This window comes from Drosophila innubila (assembly GCF_004354385.1).
Source record: "Drosophila innubila isolate TH190305 chromosome 2L unlocalized genomic scaffold, UK_Dinn_1.0 4_B_2L, whole genome shotgun sequence".
NCBI classification, from domain to species: domain Eukaryota; kingdom Metazoa; phylum Arthropoda; class Insecta; order Diptera; family Drosophilidae; genus Drosophila; species Drosophila innubila.
The window spans coordinates 6470603-6498152 of record NW_022995372.1 but is presented as its reverse complement, the minus strand read 5'-3'; the positions used below and the strand labels follow the sequence as shown (position 1 = coordinate 6498152).

General features: G+C 38.6%; 3 protein-coding genes and 1 non-coding gene across 4 annotated transcripts; 3 read left to right on the top strand and 1 right to left on the bottom strand.

The window, feature by feature from the left end:
• Nucleotides 1-61: 61 nt before the first annotated feature.
• LOC117780416 lies at nt 62-16858 on the top strand. Its single transcript, XM_034616932.1, is given in 7 exon segments — nt 62-163; nt 9880-10649; nt 12349-12514; nt 13290-15019; nt 15100-15240; nt 15868-16669; nt 16672-16858. Coding segments are annotated over 7 exon segments (3759 nt in total). The 5' UTR covers nt 62-75; the 3' UTR covers nt 16734-16858.
• Nucleotides 16859-18627: 1769 nt separating this feature from the next.
• LOC117781996 (protein MCM10 homolog) lies at nt 18628-21250 on the bottom strand. Its single transcript, XM_034618901.1, has 2 exons — nt 19971-21250; nt 18628-19912 (listed from the first exon to the last, which is right to left on the bottom strand). The coding sequence occupies exons 1-2, from the start codon at nt 21166-21168 to the stop codon at nt 18732-18734; spliced, it is 2379 nt and encodes a 792-aa protein (XP_034474792.1). The 5' UTR covers nt 21169-21250; the 3' UTR covers nt 18628-18731.
• A 364-nt stretch (nt 21251-21614) lies between these two features.
• LOC117781924 (GMP synthase [glutamine-hydrolyzing]) lies at nt 21615-27154 on the top strand. Its single transcript, XM_034618808.1, has 10 exons — nt 21615-22014; nt 23293-23400; nt 23468-23772; nt 24296-24596; nt 24664-24760; nt 24889-25258; nt 25558-25750; nt 25812-26216; nt 26404-26595; nt 26662-27154. Exons 2-10 carry the CDS (start codon nt 23311-23313, stop codon nt 26761-26763), a joined length of 2055 nt encoding a protein of 684 aa, XP_034474699.1. The 5' UTR covers nt 21615-22014; nt 23293-23310; the 3' UTR covers nt 26764-27154.
• LOC117782412 lies at nt 23821-23954 on the top strand. The gene has a single exon (XR_004617248.1).
• Nucleotides 27155-27550: the final 396 nt, after the last annotated feature.

The following is a 27550-nucleotide window of genomic DNA, read 5'->3' as shown; positions in this document are numbered from 1 at the left end:
CAAAGAAGCAACTGAAGAGAAGCTTCGTTTGCTTTTTCGCATCGCTGCGTGGAGAAGCGCAGCGCAGCAGATAAAATGGCGTTCAAATGCAGCGGTAGCGACAGTACCGTTATTGTGGCTGCCATTGTTGTCGCAGTCGCACTGAGGCTTCACATCTGTTTGGGTAAGTAAACGAAAAGAGACAGACATTATATTTGATGCCTTTTGTATATTTTGTAATTGTTTTACAAATGTTTTATCATAACATGCAAATGTAAACAATTATGTAGATATTTAAATGCTGTTAGATAAGGGTACACAAGCGACACTTGCCAACATGTTGCCAGATAACCTTTTACATATTCGAGTATCTGTATATTTATCTATTAATCTTAAGTTGTGCGAGATTATTTGTTGGAGCACTTAAAGCTCACAAAGTGAAATGAAGCTAAAAGCACAGCGTTGACAATATAAGCAATTCAGTCAAAAATTCCGATGAAGCTATAAAAAGTAATAGAGAAAATATAAAGACAATTACATCAAAATTTCATAACTTTTTGAACACTTTATCAATGTTAATATGTTAACAGATTAACATTTGTTTAGAAATCCTAATTAGCATATGAACAATTTTAAATATTATACATATGTATTATTTATTACATTGTAAAAATGTTTATGAACAATGTCATTATAATCATTGCTTGGTCGCTATTTTTATTCTTCATATAAACTTTTTCCATTAATTTTTTTTTTCGAATATTTTTCAAAATTTCATAGCCTTATAAAAATGTCAAAATTTAACTGATTTCATTAAATAATTCCTTGATTATATTTTTCATTGGGTTCATTATATTTTTATTTGGGATGTAAATCTATCAGGGTTGTGACTAGCTAACTAATTTGCTAATGCATTGATCACTTCATTAGCATTGAAAAAATTAATGCTAATTTAAATACAATTTCACTAGACCTAAAAATAATAGTGCTAATGATATACAATTTCAGTAGCATTAAAAAATAGTAGTGCTAATAATATGAAATTTCAGTAGCATTGAAAATAGTGGTGGTAATGATATGAAATTTCAGTAGCATTGAAAAATAGAAGTGCTAAATATATGAAATTTAACTACAATTGAAAATTGGAAGAAAATTAAAATTAAAAAAATAACATATAATGAAAAAATATTATATTTGTTTCTACAAACAGAATGTTTTACAATAGAATATGCGACTTTAGAGAAATTAATTAAAACTAATGTAATTTTAGTGGAGTTTGAAAGAGTATTAGAAAAATAATATACAAAGATGAAACAGAAGGAAAAGGTGGGTAAGAAATAGATAAGCAGAACTAGGAGCTCAATCGAAATGCAATTATCAAGCAATTATCAAACTGATCGTTTTATTAGATGCCCGTATAATGCTACTTGAGAATCAACATGACACGCATATAAATTGACGGGCCGGTGCATTTCTAAAGGCAAACCAATGATGATTATTGTGGGGATACTTTCCCACTCCGAAAGGGGAGACGATCATAAAAGTCAATTACACTAATTTGCATCGAGTGCCGGCAAACGAACCTCACAGATACGCACCGTGGGAATGCGGTGGAAGATACAGATACTGAGATACTGGAATACCTGAAACCCTTTTATTATACAGTTCCATTCGACCATCGGTGGTTCTTCTTTAACGTGGTTTATTGTGATTTATGTATACCACTCACCTAATGATATGTACGAGTCTCGAATTCTTTATGGGCCTTCCGCACAGGTGTGAACAGCACAATTTTTTACTTAACAGACAGTTTTGACATATTCGTAAACGATATGTCAGCGTTTTATAAATTTGTGGGCATTGCACAGGACCAGCTGACGTTGGCTAGTTAGTGTGTATTATGAACACACCCAAAATTATTTCACCACACAGACATATCAAATTTGTAGCCTCTTCGGGGGTTGGATCAGTAGCTGACCTCAGTCACCCCTCTGCTTTACCTTTTGCATTCCCTCTCTCCGCTGCCCTTTTCTGACTTTATCTCTGTACATATTTGCATTATTCCAAGTTGAACGCACTGCGTCCTCATCGCAGTCCAGAATCTCTGCTCTCTGTTCGTCAATTGAAAGGTGTCAATGTGCCAAGCACAGCTGCTGCCCAATTTGAATTTGAAAAATCAAAATCAATGAAGTCAATAGGTGTCCGTTTATTGAGTTTATAATATTCGTATTCTGCGAGCATTTAAGTGGCCGTGGTCACTTGGCACTTGGCTCGACTTTTGTCCCACTTCAGCACACAGCACTACGTCACTCTCTTTCTCCCCCAAGAGAACCAGTCTATGACTTTGATTAAATTGTTGTTATTATCTGGTATGTTGTTGATCAAGCAAGTGGTTAATAATAAAATATTAAGCAATAGTCTTTAAACACATTTCGAATTATGTAAATCTTTTTTAATTAATTTCCAATTTTGAAAAAAAATAAAATGGGATGCCCATAAAATCTCGTTCGGATATCGGTGGCAATGGTCTTATCATAAAGTCACTATAAGAAAGAGGATCAATGCCGAGTCGTATGACCATTTCTTTCATTGTAGGCCGCTTTTCTGGATCTTGATCCCAACACTGTTGAATCCATGCTCTTATGGGTTTGGTTTGTTCCTTAATCTCGATATCATCAATCGATGGACGTTCATTTTGACTTGCTAAGTTCATAATGACTAAAGGATCTCGACATTGCAAGTGATAGAATGGCTTCTTTTGGGTCATTATCTCCCAGCATAAAATGCCAAAGCTGTAGACATCACATTTTTCCGTATAGCGACCATGACCAACCTGTTTATGGAAGAATTATATTATGATAAACTTAAAGCATTTTGAGGATAACGTACTTCTGGAGCCATATAAGGGGCGGTGCCAACCACCGACATCATTGAGGCCAGGGGCCTTACGGTTCCAAAGTCACATATCTTCAATGTTCGATTTCCATTGAAAAGTAGCAAGTTTTGTGACTTAAGATCACGATGTAGAATTTTTTGAATTTGGTCATGCAAGTACTCAATAGCCTAAAAATCATAAAATGAGAATTATTATCAATTATGTAAGGTATTTGATTATTCGAACGGACCTTGGCACATTGGAGCATCCAGTTGAGTTTACCCAAATTTGATACTTGTATCTCACGATTATCATCTCGGTTGCAATGTAAGAATTTGTAAAGACATCCACATTCGGCATACTCCATAGCAACGATAATTTGATTTTCATCATCCTTTGTGGCTCCATATAATTTCACGATATTGTCGTGGTTAACGAGCGACAAATACTTTACCTCTCTTTCAGGGTCGACTCCCAAATCTCGCTCAACATCTCGAATTCTTTTAACCGCAATATTTCTCTTGCCATCTTTAGTTTTCCAGACAGCTTCATAGACATCTCCAAAGGTTCCATGACCGATTGCCTTTTTTATGATGATAACATTAACACATTTATCATAAGATAGACAATTAAATTTTACCGGTTTTTTTAAACTTAAGTCAATCCAATTAACTTTGTCTTCATCCTTTAAGCTAGGCTGATATAGGCCGTCTAGAATTTTAACCAATGCACTCATGTTTGGGCGATTAATTGGAAAATTGTCACAGCATAGTTTAATTATCGCTTTTATGACATCGGAATTCTCGACATCTAATTCTCTTGGGTTATTAATTTTTGCAATGAAAGTCTAAAAGTAATCGGCTTTTATGTCAAAATGTTTGGTTTAGGCATTTTGCAGCTTACCTCCCAAAGTACAATGCCAAAATTGTAGATTTCGGTTTTTTCCGCAAATAGGTTGTTGTAGTGGCTCCCAGTTGTATTCGATAGATCTGATTCAGAAGCTGTGCTAAAATCACATATCCTTAATGTTTGAAAATTGTTGCTAAGTAACAAATGGCGCGTCTTCAAATCATTATGGAATATTTTTGGAGTCATGTTATGCAAGAAAGCAACACCCTAGAAATACACATAATAACAAATATTCCAATTTTTTAATAGAATCGAATTAAAACTAACCTTGGCACATTGAAGCATCCAACTGAGCTTACACGAATATGGGACATATCGATCCTTATTTTCCAAGGAAACATTAGGCTCATATGCAATATCTTGATAAATAGATTTTCCTTCATCATGTAAAAAATCGTAAACAGTACCACAGTCAGCATATTCCGTGATCATAAGACCTTTAGATGTCGAATTTTTCATTGCGTAATAAAATTGTATAATATTCTCATGTTTGATGCGTGATAGATATTTGATCTCGTTCTGAAAGTACTGATCATCAGAGTTAGTTGCAGTTACTTTTACCATGAAAATCCTGCCATCTTCATGTTTCCTGATTTCTTTAATGCTTTTGGTGTTGGTTGAAAACTGAAATAAAGCATTGAAAATGTATTAACTTAAAATTAATAAAAAGCAAGATAGAAACTTTTTCTTCCACACGCCGAATATTAAACACCCTTATCTTAAGAAATTTTTAAATACAAAACAAATATAGTTTTCTAAATAAATTCCCTATTCCACCGATTGTTCCTAACTTAGCTATATCACATACATACTATATGTAGTAATCCGATCTCGCTGGCTCCGTCGTAAGTATTTTTAAAACGTAATATGCGTACTATATGGGCTCTGTAACGTAACATCACGTAATTCATTTAAAGAAAAAATTATAATGACTCTGCAAGGGTATATAAACACACACACCGGCTCACACACACACACACACACATTTTAATAGTAATTTGGTACCTCTTTCTTGGACCTTAAGTCGCTCCACTGTATTTGGTTAGTCATTTTCCAACTAAGCTTATCAATAAGACAAGAGTTAAGCTGCTTCAATATACATATATGTATCACTATAAACGCGATTCACTTAAACTGATAAAGTCTAAAATTTCAGGAGCCAAACATGCAAAAGGTTTGATCGCAACAACTTATGACAGCTAACTGCAGGTAAAGATAAGAATGTTAGGGACGGAACAAAAAATTTTTATTTATCGATCACTTGAAATGTTATTTTGCTATCAATATTGTTAAGCTTATCGATTATTATTAACTGAATATTCAAACTTTCAATCCAACTTTATTTTGTTATATGAACTTGGCAACCTAAACAATCCAAGGTTTTATCTAACAAACTGGTGATAAATTATTGCGGAGTTTGTCAAAAACGAGCTCAGTTATGAGTTGTGTCTGTCGCACCCAGAAACGTCTCATAATTAATGCATTGACTATGTTATATGCATTCTTTCTCTTTAATCATAAGAGTTTGTCATTTGATTTCTTTAAAGCTGCCGACTTTATAAATGCCCTGGATTCAATTTACTAAGTACCCTTTATCACTCGCCCAATATACTTATACTCCTTGATGATGCCCTGTAAAAATTAGATAACAATATTGTGGATAACAAAGCCAGCTTTGAATTCTGAAACTTTTATTACGATCAGATAATACATATAAGTTTACAGGATATCCTCTAGTCAAGCACGCTAATCTAAATCATTTCTGCTTGTTTATGACCTGCATTTGTCATACGAAAACGGCAGCTTGCACAGCTCTCGACAGATGACTAGAAACACGTCGAAATTTTGTTTGCTCTCAAAACAGTTACGTATAATTTCTCACCCCACTGAAACTGTGAACTCCATACGATTTTAACTAATTGTAGGCTCCATTAATTAAACGCAATTAGCATAGAAACAAACTCGTCCGCTGACTTTGACAAATGTGCTCAACGCTCTGCTGACAGTTAACAATTATAGAGTCAGCCATCGATCACCTTTAAACGCAATGTGCTTCTATTCAAAGTGTCAGCTGTGTGAGGGCAGCTGTGTGGGTGTGAATAACTGGTGTACTCACATAGCGAATACAACAATGTCTTTCAAGTTCATTTGCATTTACGGCGCATTTAAGTTATGTTGATTTCCCTTGAACGTCTTTCGGAAATTCAGCATTCAACTTAAAATACAGTACATGTTGTTTAGAGTGCGTAATTTAAGCAAGTTTTGAGAATGCATTTTCAAGTTTTATAAATAATATTTAATTTAATATATTTAAAAAAAATTGCACATAACAATAAAAAAAAATTAATCTACTATTTGAATTTTTTTATTTTATTTATATTTATAACAAATAAAGGACATAAATATATTTTTTGTCATCTTTTTATACGGAATAAAAAAAATATCAATTATCCATAAGTCTTACTTATTTTAAATGAAGTTGAATGCCCGGCTTGAAAATACTCTAATGTAAATTCAATTCAGGAAATATTAAATATTCGATCAATGCTTTTTGCTGTCTGCTTATTTGTTATTCAATTTGTTCTCGCAGACAGGCAAAAAGCAAAAGAAAAACGTTGAGGGAAATTGCAGGAAACAAGTCAAGCAATTGCTTGGCACACTCGTTTTTATAACAAGGTCTTCTAAGTATGTATACGTATTGTAATATATAGTGAAAGTGCTGGGAATGAGTGAAAAACGAAACGAGATTTCATAATAAAGGATTTCGGCAATGCCAAGCCAAACAAAAAAGTTACAAAGAGACTGCGAGACTGTTGAGGTTGATGCTGCGGAATACGGGTCGTATGAGTAATGAAAAAACACAATGCACATACAGAAAAACAACTGTGACAAAGATAAAGTTTTCATTACGCTGTCTGCGTAGACAGAAACAAAAAAAAGAATAATATACAAGAATAGGGAGGGGGGGGAATAATAAAAACTAATGTCGGATGCTGGCTGGAAATTTGTGAGGAAATGACTCACGGCAAAAGGACAATGCACCAAAGCAAGAACTGAGGGAGAACTGAAGGGAGGTGCGTTGGGTCAACAAACAAAATAAACAAAATCAACAACTGTCGACCTAATTCGATGTAAAGTCAATTAATTCGAGCAGATTAATTAGTTAAGTCAAAACTAGTTGACATCGCCCCGTCAGGCCGCACCTCAATTACAGTTTTTTTTTAGTTTCCTGTTTGCCGAGCCCCGCCAGGACTTTTAGCTCGCCACCCCCTCGCTGCACATTCACCACGGCAAGTTCAGGTACGAGCCGTAATGGTGTCCGGACATTTGTTGACTATGCTGTCATTAGCGTTAGTCGTCCAATCACCCCAAAAACTCGTACTTTGACTTTTTAATGCGCCATTTGTCGTCCGTTTTAATTGTCCTCCTGATAGATAGCCTTATCTTTTCACATTATATTTCCTTTTTTACCGCTCGATTCTTTTTTACGTCTGTTGACTTGTGGTAACACCTCCCCAGACACAATCAACAATCAACCCACCTGCTCTGGGGAGGATTCCTAAACGAGTTCAAGTTCCGCGTTTATTCGACAATTGCAAGCTAAGCACTTGCTTAAGCTGGTTTACTTTTAAGATAAGCTGCAATCAGTTTAACTGCAGATTATCACAAATAAGTATATAAATGGAGATTTCAGTTCCCAAGTGGTTCTAACGCTAAAATTCCCTTAAAGTGTGTATAACTAAAAGAAAGGCGTGTGATTAACTATTAAATCAACCTGCGTAAGTTCCTTATCCTATAAATGCTACGCTTTTCGAATTTGAGTTTTCTTTTTGAAGATGTCACAGATATAAAGATTTCGTCTCAGAGCTTTTATTTCTTAGTAACGAGAGCATTTCTACAACTTACAATTAGAGGAATTATTTATAAAATATTTAATTTGGTTTGCTTCTTTCAAAGTACCTTAGAAATGTACGTTTCGTGTGATATTTTTATTATTTAAATTAATTTTAATAGCTAAAAATTATTTTTAAAATATAAATTGAAAATTAAAGTTTGTCATGTTTTTGAATTTGGCGACGCTTTTTGGGCTTTAATTTTGTCTAACTCATAATTATTATTGGCGGTCCCTGCTAAATATGGCATATTTTGTAATGTCATATTACTAATATAGAAAATCAAACTTTAATCCATATCGTTTCCCCATACATTTCAGTTCCCTTATAAACCGTTCCAATCTCTCTTTTGGAATATAATGTAAACAAAAACTGTCGCTAATTGGATGTTTGACAAAATACGTGTGTATTAATTGTGTTTAATCCTTGGAGGCAACTGCCAATCCTTTCCATTATGGAATGCACACAAATCGTCTGAAAATGAGTATTTCTCTTATAAATTATGAACGCATTCATTACAATTGTGTTGACGCTCAGGCATGCGAAAAATTCAGATAAAATATGTAGAGGATATTATGATGTTTTTGGGGGAGAGGCAGCGACAACTCACAGACACGCATTTATAATGACATTTTAAATGCCTGGGACTCTTAGGGATAGGAGTAGTAATAGAGCTACAACGTATGGCGTCAGTTGTCCCTTATCCATAAGCTCGTATCCTGCACATGTTCGTGTCCTTGGCGCCCTTTTAAACGGATACCAACTCCGAACCACCCACGAAATATTAATTCTGTAAGCAGTTTTTTGCTGAATTATGCGTGTGTGTGTGTGTTTGGGTCGGGAGTGTGAAGTGAGAAGGAGGGCAGCTGGAGTATCTCAAGGAGTATTATGCTAACTGCTTGGGATAAGGCGGCGCCATTGCTTTTTATGTGACACAGCAATCAGTTTGTGGCATAATAATGTGTTTAGTCCTTGACTTTAAGAGAAAAGTGTGTGAAGAATTTGGCAGTATACAATTCAATATATTTGGAGTATTTCTCGAGCCTGAAAATATTCTATTATAATATTAATTATTGCATGTATAAGTAAGATGCCCGAGTCTCGAATCGGAGACCTACAATGTAAAGTTATACAATATAAAGTAGTATTTCTTCCTAGCAGAAATGATAATCACAGATAAATTATGAATTTTACTTCTTCTCTTTTGAATTAACAAAATTCATTTTATCTAAATTGTAAATATAAAATGAAGTAAATATCAAAAACAATTTAAAAATATATAATTTTAGATTAAAGTTAACAAACTGTGCTGGTCACAATAAATACATTTTCAATAAAAGTATGCTGAACCGAAGGTGGGAAAATTAAATATTTTATATATGATTTCACTGAATCATACGTGTCTAATTGAATTTCACACCCAAAATCAGATTCAACCAGTGGATTGCCGTAATTAGACCTATTCAAACCACTTACCAGTCCATTAAATGCTTTAACCCCAAGCCACAGTCTGTTCCAAAATTTCCTGACAAAACATTTGTTACCAATTATGCCCTCAATTGTTTGTTGTGTGTTTTCACGCTTAGCGAAAGTACATTTTTCCCCACAATTTTTTTTTTTTTTGCTTGGTTTTGTTATCACAAAATCAATACGCGATGACGCGATCATTTCAATAAAAGTGCGTTTGACAAGAGCAAGGGTGAGTTTAAGAGAGTAAGGCAGAAGGGTGGTCTTATCGGGCAGGCGTTCGATATAACCCATATGCTAATAACTAATATATGTATTATATTTATTTATGGCTTGTATTTGAATTGAACGTATGCAAGCACACGACCAAACAACAAACAGCGTCATTAGTGGGAAAAAAACGGAAATCTTATCATATTACGCATACGCCGTGTTTCTTGTATTAAATGAGTCAAATCGTACGTAGGATTTAAAGCCCGTTCGTTATTGAGGTCAAAGCGAGCTTATTAAACAACGTTCATAATTTTATTAGATTTGATGAGAATGATGATAATAATGATAATTATGATGATGAGGATGATGGGTAAATACTTACTCATAAACGAACCCACCACAAAATAGGCAGACAAATCACATAAGGGTGGCATTTGAGTGGGTAGAGAGGGTGGCACAAATACTTGAGATAGTCAGCATACACTTTGGCATTTATATTTGATTCAAAGCAACTAATGATTTCCTTTGGTTTTCTTTTCGCAGCATTGGATGTTTATTTTCCCACCACTTCCGTGAAATTCAAGCTGCCCCTCAATGAGGAATCGGAGAGCATTTTCTCAAAGATACCATTGGCACAGTTTCAAGTGTTGCGCCTGGATAACAATCTGCCGGCCACTGACTATATCTACAGTCTGGAGGATAATCCTCTGTTGCGTCTCAATGCCAGCTCCGGGGAGGTTTATATGCGCACCGATTACCGACCTCTAAATGAGAGTGTCAAATATGTATTGACTGCATTTCCGCGTAGCCAGGATGATGATCAGGCCGAAGAGCTATTGCAGCAGGTGGCACATCTAACTCTGGAGGTGATACCACAACCGTTAGCCGATTACTGTGCCGAGTTGGAGCACATTTGCTTTTGGACAGCCGCCCATTACAGCATTGCCGAGTCTACAAACGACCAGTTTGAACCGGTGCTGATTGGTGCACTGAATTCGCGTGCTGCCAAATATCTATGCCCGCACAGATCCCTCGAATATGCTTTGAAAGCAGGCAGTGCACACTTTGCCCTCAAACAGAATCGCTTATATACAAAACACTCCTTGGATCATGATGAACTGAATGGTCTACAGGCTCATGCCGGCCAACTGCAGGCAACCATTTGTTGCACGGTGAAGATATCCGGACAGGAGCAGCGACAATTTTGGAGAAGCTACAATGTCACTTTGCTGGATCGCAATGACAATGGACCACGACTACAAGAACGTCAGCCACACTTTAACTTTTATCTGGAGCAGCCCTATTTCAATACGGTAAGTGTCGCTCCCACTCCAACTCCAGCTGCAGCTCCAAGTCCAGACCCGGCCCAGACCTGGCCCAGACAATCGTCTGGCCAATGTCTGGTGCTGCTCTGGGTGCGGGCTTATTGAATTCGCGCTTGATAAACGCCCGCGGGACACGCAACCTCAGCCCTCGAACAGCTACACTACACTACAAAGTGATTACTAATTTGTTATTTTAGGTTGCTTAGGAAATCTACTTTTTCTAATTTAAATTATGAGAAAACCTTAAAAAAAATTGCTACATTTCTATAGTGCGACTTTTTATAGCGATTCGCAAATTAGGGTTATAAGAATATGAATTAGAAAAACTGAGCTACACTTTTTTTTGTAAGGGCTTTCTTTACTTTAAAAGAATAATTTAATACTTCCGATTCGCTTTTCAAATAATTAAAAAATAAATTTTACTTTCCGATCAAGTTCAAAAAAATTATAAATTAAAAACTAAATTTCATTTTCTACATAAAATATATATTTCTTGATATATTTCTTTATCTATAAAAGTAAAACACAATTTAAATTTGTATATACTATATACAAATCATTCTATAACTATTAAAAATGTAAAATTAGTGTTGAGTAGTGTTATTATACCATTATCACGTCTGGCAGAGAGTTCGCCTGCCGTTTCCGTAGTTCGTCATTAAAAACGCGTAACGTTTTACGAACTTTTATGATTGCCGAACGAAACGCGAAGGGTGTCAAGTGACTGGAGTTGCCTCTTAAAGCTTGCAGCTTTAACTTGGCTAAAACGAAACGTGGCCGGCAAATTATGTTGTCATGTTGCGGCAAGAGACTAGAGCCAAGCCTATCCCAGAGGTGCGCTAGGAGCCGCTAAAACTATGTCATTTACTTGTTAGTTAGTTACATGTAATTGCTTAACATCCTCAAAACATTACACGTATCTGTAATAAAAAAAAACACATAACAAAATAAATTTTTGGACTCCGAATAAAAAAACTGAAGACCTAATTTCTAAAAATATAAAAAAAAAACAGCTATTAGAGTACTATACAAAATTGTTAGTTTTTGAACAGCTTTACTTTCAAAAGCGTTCTTGGGATTACCTTTTCAATATATTAACAAGTACGAATAATGCCGATCCTGCTAGCAATTCTACTTTCAAAAAAAAAGAAATCAAAGAATTTTGTGGACAAAAAAACCTATTTTTCAAAAAATAAAACTCTAATAATAGACACAAGATAATATTAATCGAATACTAATAAATTTTTAGTTCTTAAACTTTTTTAGTCTAAGAAGTGTTCTTGGGACAATGTTTTAAGTATATGAATAATTATGAATGAAATTAAATCTAATAACCTAGTCGTTCTATTCTAATGGGAGTGTCAAAAACTGGTACGAAAATGTTTTTATAAATTAATAAAGCTAACAAAATGTTTTTATAAACTAATAAAACTACATACATACATACTCCAGGGAGTACACCCAACAACAAATGTCAGCTCCCGAAGGTGTTGGACACTTTGCCCCATTTGCTGACCTTGTGCACAATATAATAAAACATAATGTAAATTAGAGCTGAGCTCCTTGGAGACAGCATTAGTGCAATTTGTAGCTGGAGGTCACTGGGAGCGGTCCACGGAGCATTTAATTAGTGCTGGTCAGTTAATGCGAATGCTAATGAAGTTAACCCTTATTGTCATTATTGTAGGAGGAGCCGGTGGGTGAGAAAATCATTTACCTGGACAAGGACACACTGGCAGCCAATGCGCATCTTGGCTACACCATATTAAATGATGCACTTGGACTTGTCCAGCCCGATTGCCACGCCTTTGAGGCGGATCACACGGGCAGGCCACACACCATCATCAGTTGCCGTAAGTCTAAGTCATGTTTCTAATTTGTGTTCAGCGTCTCGACTCGAAACAGCACATATGCTGTGTGTTGTTGATGCTAAGGTCTTTTATTATTTGTCAGGCGCTGTTCTTGTATTCTCCCCGATGATAACGTTTTGAGTTTTGTGGGCAAATTAGGCTACTAGTTGCTTACATCTGGTCTAAAGATTAAAATATTTGGGATTTTTTTATACCCGTTACTTAAAAAATAAGTAAAAGGGTATATTGTGTTCGTTGGAATGTATGCAACAGGGTGAAGGATGCGTTTCCGATCATATAAAGTATATATATTCTTGATTAGCACTAACAGCCGAGTCGATTTTGCCATGTCCGTCTGTCCGTCCGTCTGTCTGTCCGTCTGTGTGAGCGCCTAGTTCTCAGAGACTATAAGAGATAGAGCAACCAAATTTGGCACACAGACTCCAATGGCCTTGGAGCAGGTCAAGTGTGCTTTAAATTTTTGATACACCCCCTTCCGCCCCCTTAAATCGCGAAGGCCACCACACTCACAGTTCTTAAGACAACACGTTTCCTATGATATTAAACGTTATCTATTATAGTTATCTATTATCTCGCTGCAGTAATAGCTTACCAAAGTTATTAAAAATTAAGGCAATACAAGCACCCAAAAGTATGCAGTAGTTTTTAGAAGGTAGTAATTTCTATAAAGATCTTTAATATAAAGTATTTTGAAATAAGTAAAGGGTTTTCTATGGTCGGGATCTTGTTTGTTTGAGCTAATTGTGTTGTCTTTTAGAGCTGTACTTCTCGAGAAGCGGTGTCCTGCGGCAGACGCCTTACTGCATCGATTTGATGGCTAGAGACATGACAATCAAAGCGAAGAATGCAAACACATCTGCGACGGCTCACATCTGTCTGCATGTGGACACGAGTCGGCTGCACGAGAGCGACCAGGAGCGTCCACAGGCGTTGCCATTGCGTGTGCGCCAGCAGCGAATCTTTGACAATGCCGGCGACATGCTGCACTCGGATTTGGCTGGACGACGCCACCTGAGCATCGACTATGAGAAGGATGTCTTTGTGCATCGGGCCGCAGCTGCCTTTTATCGTGTGGCACAGCCGGAAAACTTTGTGGAACTGTTGCGTCAGCGCAGTTGGCGTTTCTCCCTCGTCGAGGATCGAAGTGGCGCCTTTGGACTCACGGAGACGGCGGGCATTGTTTATGTGCGCGATGGATTGGCCTTGGAGCATGCACCGGAGACCATATACTTTCTGAATGTGACCTGGCTGGATGCTGAGAAGCAATCGCACGCCTTTGTCATCAATATACATCTGGTGGAGGGCAGACCGGCGAATGCCACCTGCGAGCTGAGACTTAAGTCGCGAACTCAGACCTGTGCCCAGGTCAAGTACCGTACGCAATGTGGCAACTTTTGTGGCCTGGCCACCAATGGAGGTCCGTGCATGTGGCGCGGCTCTAGTGCATCCATGTTTGGACGCAACTATGGCTCCTGTGTGCCCGATGCTCGCTACTGTCCGGATCATGTCTGTGATGCCTTGGAGGAGTTGAATCCGCATGCTTGTCCGCAGGATTGCACGCCCTCCAGTCGCATTGTGGGACCGCATAGCACCAATGATTATGGGCGTGGCATACTAAGTGGATCTGGAACCTGCATCTGCGAGGACAATGGCAAATGCTCCTGTGGCCCACTGCCCGACGAGGGGGAGATGAATTCCCGACGTCAGCGCAAAAGCAAGAATAAAACGGATACCGAAGTGGTCAGTGTTGTTCCAATGCAGGAGCAGGGTGACCAAGAGCAGGATGCACTAACTCTGGGCGTACTCCATTTGGCGGGCATGGAATGCAATCGCTTCTGTATACTCGTCGTCATCAGTTGTCCGCTGATCTTTGTGCTCCTGCTGATCTGCCTGCTGCTCTCGCAGCGCAAGCTGTGGCAGCGACGCCGTGGCAAACAGTCGGTGACACCAGGTGGTAAGCAGGCACTACCCGCCAGTCTGGAGACATTGGGCGGCGATGGAGATCTACCGCTGATGCCGCTCCAGAGCGGCTTTAAGTTCGAGAGCGCCGATACCAAGTGGGAGTTTCCGCGGGAGCAACTCCAGCTGGACATTGTGCTGGGCGAGGGTGAGTTTGGACAGGTGCTTAAGGGCTATGCCACCCAAATAGCCGGTCTGCCCGGCGTCACCACCGTCGCCGTTAAAATGCTGAAGAAGGGCGCCAATTCGGTAGAGTACATGGCCCTGCTCTCCGAGTTCCAGCTGCTGCAAGAGGTCTCCCATCCCAATGTCATCAAGTTGCTCGGTGCCTGCACACAATCGGAGGCGCCTCTACTTATCATCGAGTATGCCCGCTATGGATCACTGCGAAGCTATCTACGTCTCAGCCGGAAGATCGAGTGCGCCGGCGTCGATTTCAGTGACGGCGTCGAGCCCGTCAATGTCAAGATGATGCTCACATTCGCCTGGCAAATCTGCAAGGGCATGAACTATCTAACAGAGCTTAAGGTACTTACCCATTTCCTTTTTACATTTCCCTTTCCTTTTCATCCATACTATGGCTAATCCTTCTACTCTCTCCATCGCAGCTGGTGCATCGCGATTTGGCAGCTCGTAATGTTCTGCTGGCCGATGGCAAGATCTGCAAGATTTCCGACTTTGGACTAACCCGCGATGTCTACGAGGACGATGCCTATTTAAAGCGATCCCGAGATCGCGTGCCCGTCAAGGTAAATTATTAGAAACTCATTTGAGGATAGCAAAAAGAGTTATGAGTTTTTAAAAGTTAAGCCCGACTAAAATAATCTGGTTGAAAAATACATTAGGATGTACCAAAAAACACATTTTGGGGCTTACTAAGAAAAATTAGTTTTATATGGTTAATTTAAAACTTTTGTGAGCATATCCGATAAAAATGCCGTTTCCGATTTCGGTTCCGGTATCAGAACCAGTGCTTACCGGTACTTCAAGTAAATTTTTAAAAATTGAAAAATTGTTAAAGTGCAGCTAATCATGACATCAATTGATAAAAAATTTAAAACGGGAGACCCTTAAAATAAATTAAAATGCGATACAGACAGTCGATTAAAAGTGAAGTCTTGAGATTTTACATTTTTTAAATTCCACTGTGCAATAAAAAATTGAAATAAGAAATGGTAATCAAAAAATTTAAAAATAAAAGTTATTTTTTCTTTGCCTAATAAAAATAAATAATATAGTAACAACAAATATTAATTATAATAAGAGAGTTGGCATTAATTTTCTTAAAAACAATTTTATCGGATCTTTCTTTAAAAATTTTTACGTATAGTTAAGTGTACGAATTTTTACAAAGTTCATTTATTTTCTCCCTACAGTGGATGGCTCCAGAATCGCTGGCGGATCATGTGTACACCAGCAAGTCAGATGTTTGGGCATTTGGTGTTCTCTGCTGGGAACTGATCACATTGGGTGCCTCTCCATATCCTGGCATAGCGCCACAGAATCTCTGGTCACTGCTTAAGACAGGCTATCGCATGGAGCGTCCAGAGAACTGTTCCGAAGCTGTTTACTCGGTGGTGTGCACCTGCTGGGCGGATGAGCCCAATGCTCGACCCTCATTCAAATATCTGGCAGCTGAATTTGAAAAACTGCTGGGCAACAATGCTAAATACATTGAGCTGGAGACGAATGCTGTATCCAATCCACTTTACTGCAGCGACGAGGCAGCCTTGATGCCTGGCAATGGACTGGTTGAGGAACTAGGCGAACCGGAGTCACTGCATCATTTATGGAAACCGCCAAAGATGAACATATATGATATACAGGATTTGGGCAACAGTCGCGACGAGTCCATTCCCGATATACAGACCACATCGATGGCTGCGATGGCGCCTCCTGGCTACGATTTGCCACGTCCCCTTATCGAAGCCAGCACCACAGAGCAGGTGCTGCGATATGAGAACGATCTTCGCTTTCCACTCAATATTCGCAAATCGAGCTGCGCTCCCAGCTACAGCAACATGACCAATTGCAGTCAGGCTACGGCTTTGCCCCACTATGCGGTGCCCGTGAAGCGTGGACGTTCCTATTTGGACATGACTAACAATACGTTAATACCGGATAATCTCGACAATCGCGATTTTGAGAAGCATCTATCCAAGACCATCTCATTTCGTTTTCCAGCTTGCTTAATCTCAAGGAGCCCGAATCGCCCCACGGACAGATCGAGGATGCTGTTTAATTGCACGAATGGTCAATTTCGACTTGTGCTTTTTAGTTCAAATTGTTTGTTAATTAGTTTTAGAAATATGCTGATGCCAGAAATAACTCGATTACTCTTCCCCACTTTCCAAATGCTAGAAATCTAGACAAAAAATGCATCCGATATCTATTCAAAAAAATGACTTAATTCATGTTTAATTTTAAGAATATCCTCCATATTGAAAACCAATTCTCTAAATACTGAAAAAAATTCTAACTCCAATTTCCAATCGAAATATTTAATAATTATAACTCATCAAAGTCATTTTGCATGCCTTTAAGAGAACATAGACATATAAATTTGTTTAATACATACTTACTTTTCATTGTCATTCAAAGATATGCGCTTTTTAAGAACTTTAACTTTAAGCCAAAAATATGAAAACTTTGCAGATGATTCTCAAAGTCATAGTCACATTTGCCAAATACTTATCTTTATTTGTATAATTTACTTTATAATCGTATTAAGTTAATGTCTCGCCTTAAGATCAATTGATCGGTGCACCATTATTTAATCGTGAATTTCTTTTCACTAATCTCCTAATTCAAATGACATACATTGATAGGTTTTTTAGATTAAAGCTTTGGACCATTTGTACTTATAAATGTATATGCCAAAAACTAGACTGTATATAAATACATACATAAATGCATACTGATATACAAATAAATTCATATATTATCTCTCTATTTTAAAGACTGTTAAAAATATTTTTATTAAGATCTGGGTAAGAAATCTGGAAATTATCATCGACTCTATATTGCACTATAAGTATATTTTCTACATTTTCATCATTGAGGAAACTTGGGCAAAGAATAGAGGCTTAGGAATTAAAAGAATTGAAAAAAAGAATAATAATATTGACTTGCGAACAGCAAATGCGTTAGGAACTTGTGTTCTGATTAAAAAATCTTTTATAACATAGCAATAAAATGTGTATATAGTTAAGTTAAGATATATTATCTTCGACTTTATCCATTAAGTTCTTAGGTCTAAATGGAGGTATGTATGTATGTAAGCTTTTCTTCTTGGTTCACAACAATTAGGATCAACGCTGCGAACTACGACCAATTCTTTCATTGTCGGCATTATTATCGGATCTCTATCCCAACACCGTGGAACCAGTGTTTTTATGTGCTCGGTTTTCTCATCAATCTTGACATTATCGATAATGAAACGGACCATTTTTACGGTTAATAACAATTTTAAAATTTTTCTTGCAATTGATCTTTGAAAGTAGCCAGACCTAGCTATAAAATAGCTTTGTGGGCTTTGTTATGCTCCCATTTGCTCAGCTGTTTGCATTTTTCTTTTCTGCGCACTTTGGTTAACAGTTCTTGTAGTTCATTTCGTGTACTTCTGTTAGCTCATCTTGCGTTCATGCTCAACTTTGCGTTTGCTTGCTTTCTAAGTTCAAAATTTGTATTCGCAACAAGAAAAAAATTTAGGAAACCTTATGTTCGCAAATAAAAATGTTTATAAGAAGTTAGTAATTATAGCCCCATTTCCATAAAGTGAACAGTTTTATTTTTATTAGAGCCGTTATGAAAGCATTATACATTTTTAGGAAAATTTTAGTAAAATTTTTACCATAATTCCTAATAAAGGAAACAAAACACTTTTTTTGTTATCCTAGCATATTGGTGTAGCATTGAACTAATTTTGTCGAAAATGCTTGAATTTATGTATTTTAGAGCAACCTATTATAATACACCGATTTAATAAAATGCCAAATTTATTTATAAAATTAGAATTGGTTTTAATTTAACTTAATAAAAGTACATAAAACAATTTTTAATGAAATTATTAATTAATAAAACAAAGCTAAAATAAAAACTTTCGGACTATCTTTAAAAAAATTGAATCTCTAGAGTTATGAGAATATTATTCATAAATGTATATTTATGTTGAAACTACAAAACTACAATCTACTCTAAACATACATAACTTCAAGAAGAACAAGGCAATTTGTGTGTTTTATTCGTCATCGGGTACGAGAAGATTAAGATTAGCACTGCTGGCCAGGCTGCCAATGAAGGTCTCCTCATCGCCACGCACCGAAAGGGATTCCCGACCAGTGCAAACTTTACGTTCTCGTATCATGGCCGTGCGCTCCCAGCGTGATCCTTTGCAGCTGCTGCAGCTCTGTTTGGGCAGCTTGAAGACGGTGGTGGTGCGATTACCGCAATCCTTGCACTGGAAGAAACGCTTCTGAGCATCAACCACTTTGAGAGGATGCTTCTCTGCCTTGCAAATATCCGCGGCCGAGAAGGCGGTGTATTTGCAGCGTTGACAGATCACCGCCTTGCAGGCCATTTTGTAGGTGCTCAGCATTTTCTCCTCCATTGCCTCTTTGCGTTCCAGCTTGTTGAAGTAGTCGTCCTGGGCTTCCTGTTCGCGCATCTCTACCAAATTTGTGTGCGACGACGTGGCGGCCATAATGCGTTCAATGCGTGATTTACGCATCAATTCCCGTTCCTCCTCCTCCAATTTCTGGCGCTTCGCGCTGCTGGAGAATTTCTCATTCAAATCATCGATGGCACGTCGCTTGCCAGTGTCTGAGCCGCGCGTCGAATTCGGATTGACTTTCTCCAATGGCTTCTTCTTAAGCAGCGCAGCTGCTTTCAATTTGGCGCTCTGCGCCTGTCGTGCTCCAATGTTCACATCGAAGCTAAAATTCTCGCTGCCAGCGAGTTTGGGCGTGAGGCTGGGATCGAAGGAGAAACCACGATTCTTGAACTTGTCGGGAACGCTCTGCGGTGTTGTGGGCGTGGCAACTTTCACTGACGTGGGCGTAGAAGGTGTGGCAGGCGTTGGCTGTGGTGTTGCTGTTGCTGCTGCTGCTGTTGATTCCTTTTGAAATCGTTCGTTTTCGGCCCGCAACAGTCGAAGTCGCTCCAGATCCTGATGTCGCTGCTTGCTGGATGCCTCCACATTGCCGGCCAGTCGCGAAACGGGACCACCTCGCTCGGCATAAGGCACATCCTCTGGCTTGTAGGCCCTGGGCTTGGATGCATGATCAACGCCATGGGCAAAGGGTGACACATCGTAGCCAGCCAGTTTGCTTAGACGATCGCGCTCCTTTTTGATTAAGTTGGCGCTTTTCTTGGCCGGCACCGCCGAGAAGGATTGCCCGCCATAGAATACTTCACTCTTGCCTTGAATAAGGTTAAAAATGAATGATTTGTAAATAGAATGATCATGACTTTAACTTACCCAACACCTTGTTGCGTAGCTCATTAAGGCCACGTCCTGATGTGGCAGATTGCAGTTCCGATCGCCTGGACATCTTGCCGTACTCCTGCTTCACATGGAACACACAATAATCGCAGTCGGTTAAGTTCACCAACGATGTGCATTTATCGCCATTCTTTTTGGTCGCCCGGCACGTACCCAAATCCTTGGACTGACCCAGTATCATGACTTTCTGGGAGGTGTCTATCGACAGGCAGGCGACATCTTTGCTGCCCGCACGCTTCTCAAATATCGTTGGATTAAGGACAGCCAGACACATTCCTTCCGCTGTTTTCCAAAGCGCTTTGTGAGCTTCTTTGAAGAGAAATACTGACGCAGTTTTCACCTCGCCTCGCAGATCCGATAGACACCAGGTTGAGTAGGGATCACCCTTTTTGGTATTGCGTACCGGCTGCTTAGACACCAATGCTCCGGCAATAACCCAATCTTTGGCCAAATCACCGCGTTCTATGTGAAATGCCAGGCCGGAAAATGGCACAGCCTTGCGGCCATTCATGCGTTCCTGTAGTAATGCGCTCGATATAAGCGGATTGATCATCCGCAGACCAAACACCGGATCTGTATAGGTCGTGGAGATCGGTGTTTGCTGGATTGGTTGGCTGGCCGTTGTGACTGCTGCAGCTGGCGGCGGTCTTTGGAACGAATTGCTCGTTAGGGATTTTCTTTGAATTGGATTGTGGGGATTCTTAAGACGCAGTGCTTCCGGTTGTGGCGTTGATGTGACCAGTTTTGTTGTTGTCCTTAGCGACTGATCCACCTCACGCGCCACTTTGCTTTCATGTGCACTTTCACGTTGCTGCTTGAGTTTTTTATTGATGTCACTGCCATATTCATTATACTTGCGCTCCAAGAAGTTCTTGACCTCTTCGTCGTCAGATGAATCGAGTTCCGGCTCGGTTGGTTTTCCTTTTGCCGGATCATTTGTCTTAGTGGGTTTCACTGCTACTTCATAGCTAAATGCGTTGGCAAAACTGCTGTCTTCGCGAAGTCGAGGCACAGCACTAGACAAAGGTGGTGACTTTTTATCTTGTGCTGAGTTTGCATTTCCAGCATTGTCCGCATCATCGTTTTCAGCTTCTCCTAACAATTTTTCAAGCTCCAATATTTCTGCTTCATCTTCTATGCTAATATCTGCCTGTGACACGTTTGCGGGACCCATAGTTTATGTTTAATTCAATAAAAATAATTGTTTTTCACAAATCGACCGAAATAGCGCGCACGCAAATCATTTTTGGCGGGCCCACATTGTGTGTATTGGGTAATACTCCAATAATTCTATTATTTAACACTAACGAAAACTGATATCGCTTATCGTTAGCAACACTGCAATATTATGTTCATCTAGTGCTGAGTAATTATGGCTTTTCTTTAAATCAGCTCCTTCGCTCATTTGGTTCCATTTTAATGAATACGCTCATCGATCGAATGATTTAATTCTTTTACATTAATTTGTGTAAATTATTCATGTCAGAGCATATTTATGTAAGCTGAATTGACACATTAATTATTTGTGAAATGTGTGCAATTGTATTAACAATAAAAGCAATCATAATTTTAATGAACCTTATGTGCTCAAATGATCCAACGGTTCTTTTTCGTTTGCACATAACCCAACACTAATTTCTTCGTCAATATGTCATCTTTCGGCTTTTATTCGCGAAAAGTTTAGTTGCAGAGCACCGTAATATTTAAATTTTTTGCTCTGGGCAGTGCTAAATCGCAGCTATTCGCCCGTCTAAAAAACAACAACAACTCGGGACATTAGTTTAACGCTCACGCGTCTGCTGCAACGGCTCTCCGAAGGCCCTGAAAATTGTAAAATATTTGCGGTTGTACGGAGACGGACGCGGTGCCGATTTGCCAAAAAAAAAAAAGAAAAGTGGAGTGGAAAAGACAAAGCATACCGGGCCCCATATATACATAAGAATCGTGTATTTAGTATTTAAGAATAAAGTTGTTTGCTTTTACCACAGGCCTACTGTTCTGTCCGGCAATTAGTGCACAGGTAAGGAAACCTAAATTATCGAGAGCCGATTTTATTTTCTTTGCTGTTTTGCGTGTGCAAATAATGTGCTGTTCTGACCGACTTTTGTATTCGCTTTCAAACCGCATGCAATATACACACATCTGTAGATAATCGTGGTCGTTTTGTGGTTAGAGCAGCTTCAAACAAGTCAACCCCCTAACCCCACGTGTGTCTCCCAAGCACGTCTTTAATTACATTGTTAATTGATGTTGGTGTTTTTGTTGTTAATTTTGTTGCTGCTGCGGCTGCTTGTTGATAGCCTTTGACTTGTGTTTTTTTGTTGCCCTTATCTCAGTGCATGCTGCAGAAACGAAAGATTTTAAAAATGCATGCTAGGGTTGCCAAACAGCAATAGGAGTGAGCAACAACAAACATTAATAATTTTCCGTTGCATTTGCACTTTTCGTTTTACGCATTTTCGCATTCCACGACATTTGTATTGGCTGCGCGTGTTTTGAGTTCTCATTCGTCTGCCGCCTGCTGCTGTTGACTGTCACTTCATAAGCTTTCTGCTCTGCTCTCTCTTGCAAGCGAACCCACACACACTCTCAAACAACATCATCAACCGCTCTCTCATGCTCTTTCTGCATGTCATCTGTCGCGGTTAGTAGCCGGCCCCCAACCCCCCGACCATGGCCTTTGCACACACACACACACTCACAAACACAACTAAATAAGTGGTCCAGTGTGTAGTTTCTCATTTAGAAAAGTTAAAATCAGTTTTTTGTTTGTTTTTGTTGCTTTTATATCGACCTACGTCAAACTCATCGCCACCCTCAGCTTACGCCTGGTATTGAAATATATGCTCAATTTATACATATGTATGTACATATGTGTATGTATGAGAAAGGCCGACGCCTTTTGGCCTTCTCGTGTTAACTCATTGCTGCTGATCAAAATGGAAATGTTTGTTATCTATCTATCGTAGAGTTGTCGCATAGGACGCACTGCGTCGGCCTGACAAATTAATTTGTCTGCATGTTGAATGTTTCTACGTGTGATCCACAAGATTTTGCCGGTATGTGTTTCACTTGTTTGTTACCCTGTCCTTGTTTATTGCATTTGATATGGCTTTAAATTCAGTAAAGACCTCGACGCACCTGCTTTAGTTACACGCACGGCAAGATCTGGCATATAAATACGCTCCAAAAAAGAACGCACATTGTTAGTTTGATTTTGTTGCTTCACAAGATTGCAACACATTGATAAATAACACACACTCTCTCTCTCTGTTTTGGTGTCTTTTCTCACACACAGTGCTGCAACGATAAAGATATGAGCTCAAATATATTTCAAACGACAGCGGAGAATGGACTGCGACATGATAAAATTGTTATACTCGATGCTGGCGCACAGTATGGCAAGGTAATTGACAACTCAATCTACGATAGATACTCCGATTACTAATTATATTATTAATTATCATTGTCAGGTCATAGATCGCAAAGTGCGTGAACTTTTGGTAGAATCGGACATTCTGCCATTGGATACGCCAGCATCAACGATACGTGATAACGGATATCGTGGCATCATCATATCTGGCGGACCGAATTCAGTTTATGCCGAGGATGCGCCCACATATGATCCCGATCTTTTCAAGCTGAAAATACCAATGCTAGGCATCTGCTATGGCATGCAATTAATCAACAAAGAATTTGGTGGCACGGTCCTCAAGACTGACATCCGGGAAGATGGACAGCAGAATATTGAGATTGAAACGTCATGTCCGTTGTTTAGGTGAGTAATCATGGCTGCAGTGCATCCATATTCTATCCTATTCCCATCCCAGCAGCCAAAAGAAAGCGTACAAGTTCCAAGCTCACTTGACCGTTGATACAATGCTGCCAGATAAAAACAAATGCCAAGAACAGTTCACTTTAGCGTAGTCTATAAACTGATCTACACGTGGCATAACATTTAATTAAATTAAATAAATTATTTTAAACAGTCCCCAGGGATCACAAACATAAATTATGGGATTAAAAATTAAACTCGAAAAATGTGACTCAGATGAATTTGAAAAACTGAGATACCCTTTTTTATATCCAATTAATTTAATTTTGTTTAACCATTTAAACTTAAATTAGTATTATTATTTTACTATTTTTAATTTAGATTGAAAAAATACCTTATTAATAAAATTGAAAAAAAAAATAATATCAATGTTATAAATTTGATTATAATAATCTTAATTGTTACGTTCGCTTCATTTCAACAAATCAGTTGTTATTAAATTTGTACGTTTTGTTGTCTCTTGCAGTCGCCTTAGCCGCACACAGTCGGTATTACTCACCCATGGCGATAGCGTGGACCGAGTGGGAGAGAAACTGAAAGTGGGCGGCTGGTCAACGAATAGAATTGTAACTGCTATTTATAATGAAATGTTACGAATCTATGGCGTGCAATTTCATCCGGAAGTCGATCTAACCATCAATGGCAAACAGATACTCTCCAATTTTCTCTATGAGATTTGCCAAATAACGGCTAACTTCACCATGCGCAATCGAAAGGAGGATTGCATACGATATATTCGTGATAAAGTGGGAAACAATAAGGTCTTGGTATGTCCTTGGCTTTATAAACTGTCTAGGAATTATTAAATAATTGAGTTCTTGAACTCATTTCCAGCTGCTGGTCAGTGGCGGCGTCGACTCGACTGTATGTGCAGCCTTGCTCCGATGTGCTGTGCATCCCAGTCAGATAATTGCAGTGCATGTGGATAATGGTAATTATATTTATTATAATTTTGTTACGAACGGTAAAAGGCGTGGTTCCTTCATTAATGTAGCTATTTACGTTTGCTCACGATTATCAATATTAATAAAAACCCTTCTCAATCAATTCGTTGCACAGGTTTCATGCGAAAGAACGAAAGCGAAAAGGTGGAGCGTTCGCTGCGAGAGATTGGCATTGATTTGATAGTGCGAAAGGAAGGCTACACGTTCCTCAAGGGTACCACGCAAGTGAAGAGGCCCGGACAATATTCGGTGGTTGAGACACCGATGTTATGCCAGACCTACAATCCGGAGGAAAAGCGTAAAATAATCGGTGATATATTCGTCAAGGTGACCAACGATGTGGTCGCCGAGCTAAAGCTTAAGCCCGAGGAGGTGATGCTGGCGCAAGGAACATTGCGGCCCGATCTAATTGAGTCCGCCTCCAATATGGTCAGCAAAAATGCCGAAGCCATCAAGACGCATCACAATGACACGGATCTGATTCGGTAGAACGCTAGCATATTCAAGATACATACATATATTTAAATTGTTTTAGTTTATCTTTTGGTATGCCTTGGGAAAATTATTAGAAAATTCATGTACTATATATATAGATATATATAACTGAAGCAGAACATATATGGAACATATACCTGGAGCAAAACACTTTAAAGAAATTGATCCTACAACAAGTTGTAGGCAAGTGCTGGCACACCATTTTACGGATATATAATTTTTATCTATTTGTTTAGTTTTTATCTGATGTAGTACAACTTTTCGCTAATGTAGTCTCAAATCTTTACAGTGAGCTGCGCAGTGCTGGACGCGTTGTAGAACCATTATGTGACTTCCACAAGGATGAGGTGCGCGATCTGGGCAATGATCTTGGTCTGCCAGCGGATTTGGTCGAGCGACAGCCGTTCCCAGGACCTGGCCTTGCCATTCGCGTACTGTGCGCCGAGGAGGCGTACATGGAAAAGGACTACTCCGAGACACAGGCATGTGGCAAACAGTGAATTGCAATTGATGTGTATTAAATACATTCCGTATGTTTAACAGGTCATTGTGCGAGTTATTGTGGACTACAAAAATAAGCTGCATAAGAATCATGCGCTTATTAATCGCGTAACCGGCGCCACCAGCGAAGCTGAGCAAAAGGAGCTACTCCGCATCTCTGCCAATTCGGATATTCAGGCAACACTGTTGCCTGTTCGCTCGGTGGGTGTGCAGGGCGATAAGCGCACCTATAGCTATGTTGTGGGCTTGTCAACGACGAGCCACGAGCCCAACTGGTCGGATCTTATATTTTTGGCCAAAATTATACCGCGCATATTGCATAATGTAAATCGGGTCTGTTATATCTTTGGCGAGCCCGTGCAGTATCTGGTTACGGATATAACGCACACAACCCTTAACACTGTGGTGCTGGCGCAGCTGCGGCAAGCGGATGCCATTGCCAATGAGGTGAGTTCGTATAGACCCTGTACCTAAAATGTAGTCTCTTAGCTGCTTAATTTTGGTTGTTTAACATGTTTTGTAGAGATGCAGTGATGTAGCTAAAATACGTCGAGTATAACATAGGGAAATCATTAGTTTAATTATAAACTAATCATTTATTTGATTAATTAAATATGTACAATTATGATTTCAGATTATTATGCAAGCGGGACTGTACAGAAAAATCTCACAAATGCCTGTGGTTCTGATACCCGTTCATTTTGATCGTGATCCCATTAATCGCACGCCTTCCTGTAGAAGATCTGTGGTGCTGCGTCCATTCATAACGAACGATTTTATGACTGGAGTGCCAGCTGTACCCGGTTCCGTTCAACTGCCATTGCAAGTAAGTTGAAATCACTTAAACTGATAGTTGAAACAATTGCATTAACTGAAACTGAATGCTTGACAGGTTCTAAATCAAATTGTGCGCGATATATCCAAATTGGATGGAATCTCGAGGGTATTGTACGACTTGACAGCCAAGCCGCCCGGCACTACTGAGTGGGAATGATGCGTTCAAACCAAAACTTTCAACAGCCATTTCATAGAAATAGAAATATGTAGAAACAATAAACTACTGCTTGGTAAACAATACAGAGACGCGTGGGAAAATAGCAGATGCCGCTGCCGCTGCTGCTCATCCAAACCAGGAACAGCCGACAGCTATTGTGCTAAACTGAGAGGAACTAAGCGAAAATACAATTAGAGTGCCGCTTTAAAATCAACCAACAAAATAACAAAAACAATTCAGGTTTATAATATCGATTATTGTGTGTAAACAAACAAACAAACAAATCAGAGAAATAACACCACAAAGCAAATTATTGCTGTATAATATTAAACATAAAACATGTTCTATTAGACGTGTTCAATTTGTTCCTTTTATAAAAAGGAAACTACAAGAAAAAAGATAGTAACAGAATCAGAAGAAACATACAAAACGATTTATTTACGCATTTTTTAGTTATATACATAATTATCTATATATATATATATATGTATATATGTATACATTTATATGCATATATAAATTTATATATATAAATATATATACAGATATTAAAATTAATGCAAAACCATGTTCTGAACGTTGTATATTTGCATAAAAGCTGTTTTCTGAAGAAATCGTGTTTGCAAAACAGAAAATTGTAAGAAGTACGAACTAAAATAAAAAACAGAAACTATTGTAAGCTTAAAATTATGAATTGTTATATAAAAAAAAAATCGTTTTACTATTTAAATGGCAAAAAACCACAGCAAAACAAATTATTATGATAAAAAAAAAAAAACTAAAACTA

What these genes read in the sequence shown, in the direction of transcription:
- LOC117781996 (XM_034618901.1), bottom strand. Translation starts at nt 21,168, where the DNA reads ATGGGTCCCGCAAACGTGTCACAGGCAGATATTAGCATAGAAGATGAA. An exon ending in GCTACGCAACAAGGTGTTGG is followed by an intron (nt 19,913 to 19,970) that starts GTAAGTTAAAGT and finishes ACCTTATTCAAG; the next exon opens with GCAAGAGTGAAGTATTCTAT.
- LOC117781924 (XM_034618808.1), top strand. Translation starts at nt 23,311, where the DNA reads ATGAGCTCAAATATATTTCAAACGACAGCGGAGAATGGACTGCGACAT. An exon ending in AATGACACGGATCTGATTCG is followed by an intron (nt 25,259 to 25,557) that starts GTAGAACGCTAG and finishes AAATCTTTACAG; the next exon opens with TGAGCTGCGCAGTGCTGGAC. An exon ending in CGGATGCCATTGCCAATGAG is followed by an intron (nt 26,217 to 26,403) that starts GTGAGTTCGTAT and finishes TTATGATTTCAG; the next exon opens with ATTATTATGCAAGCGGGACT.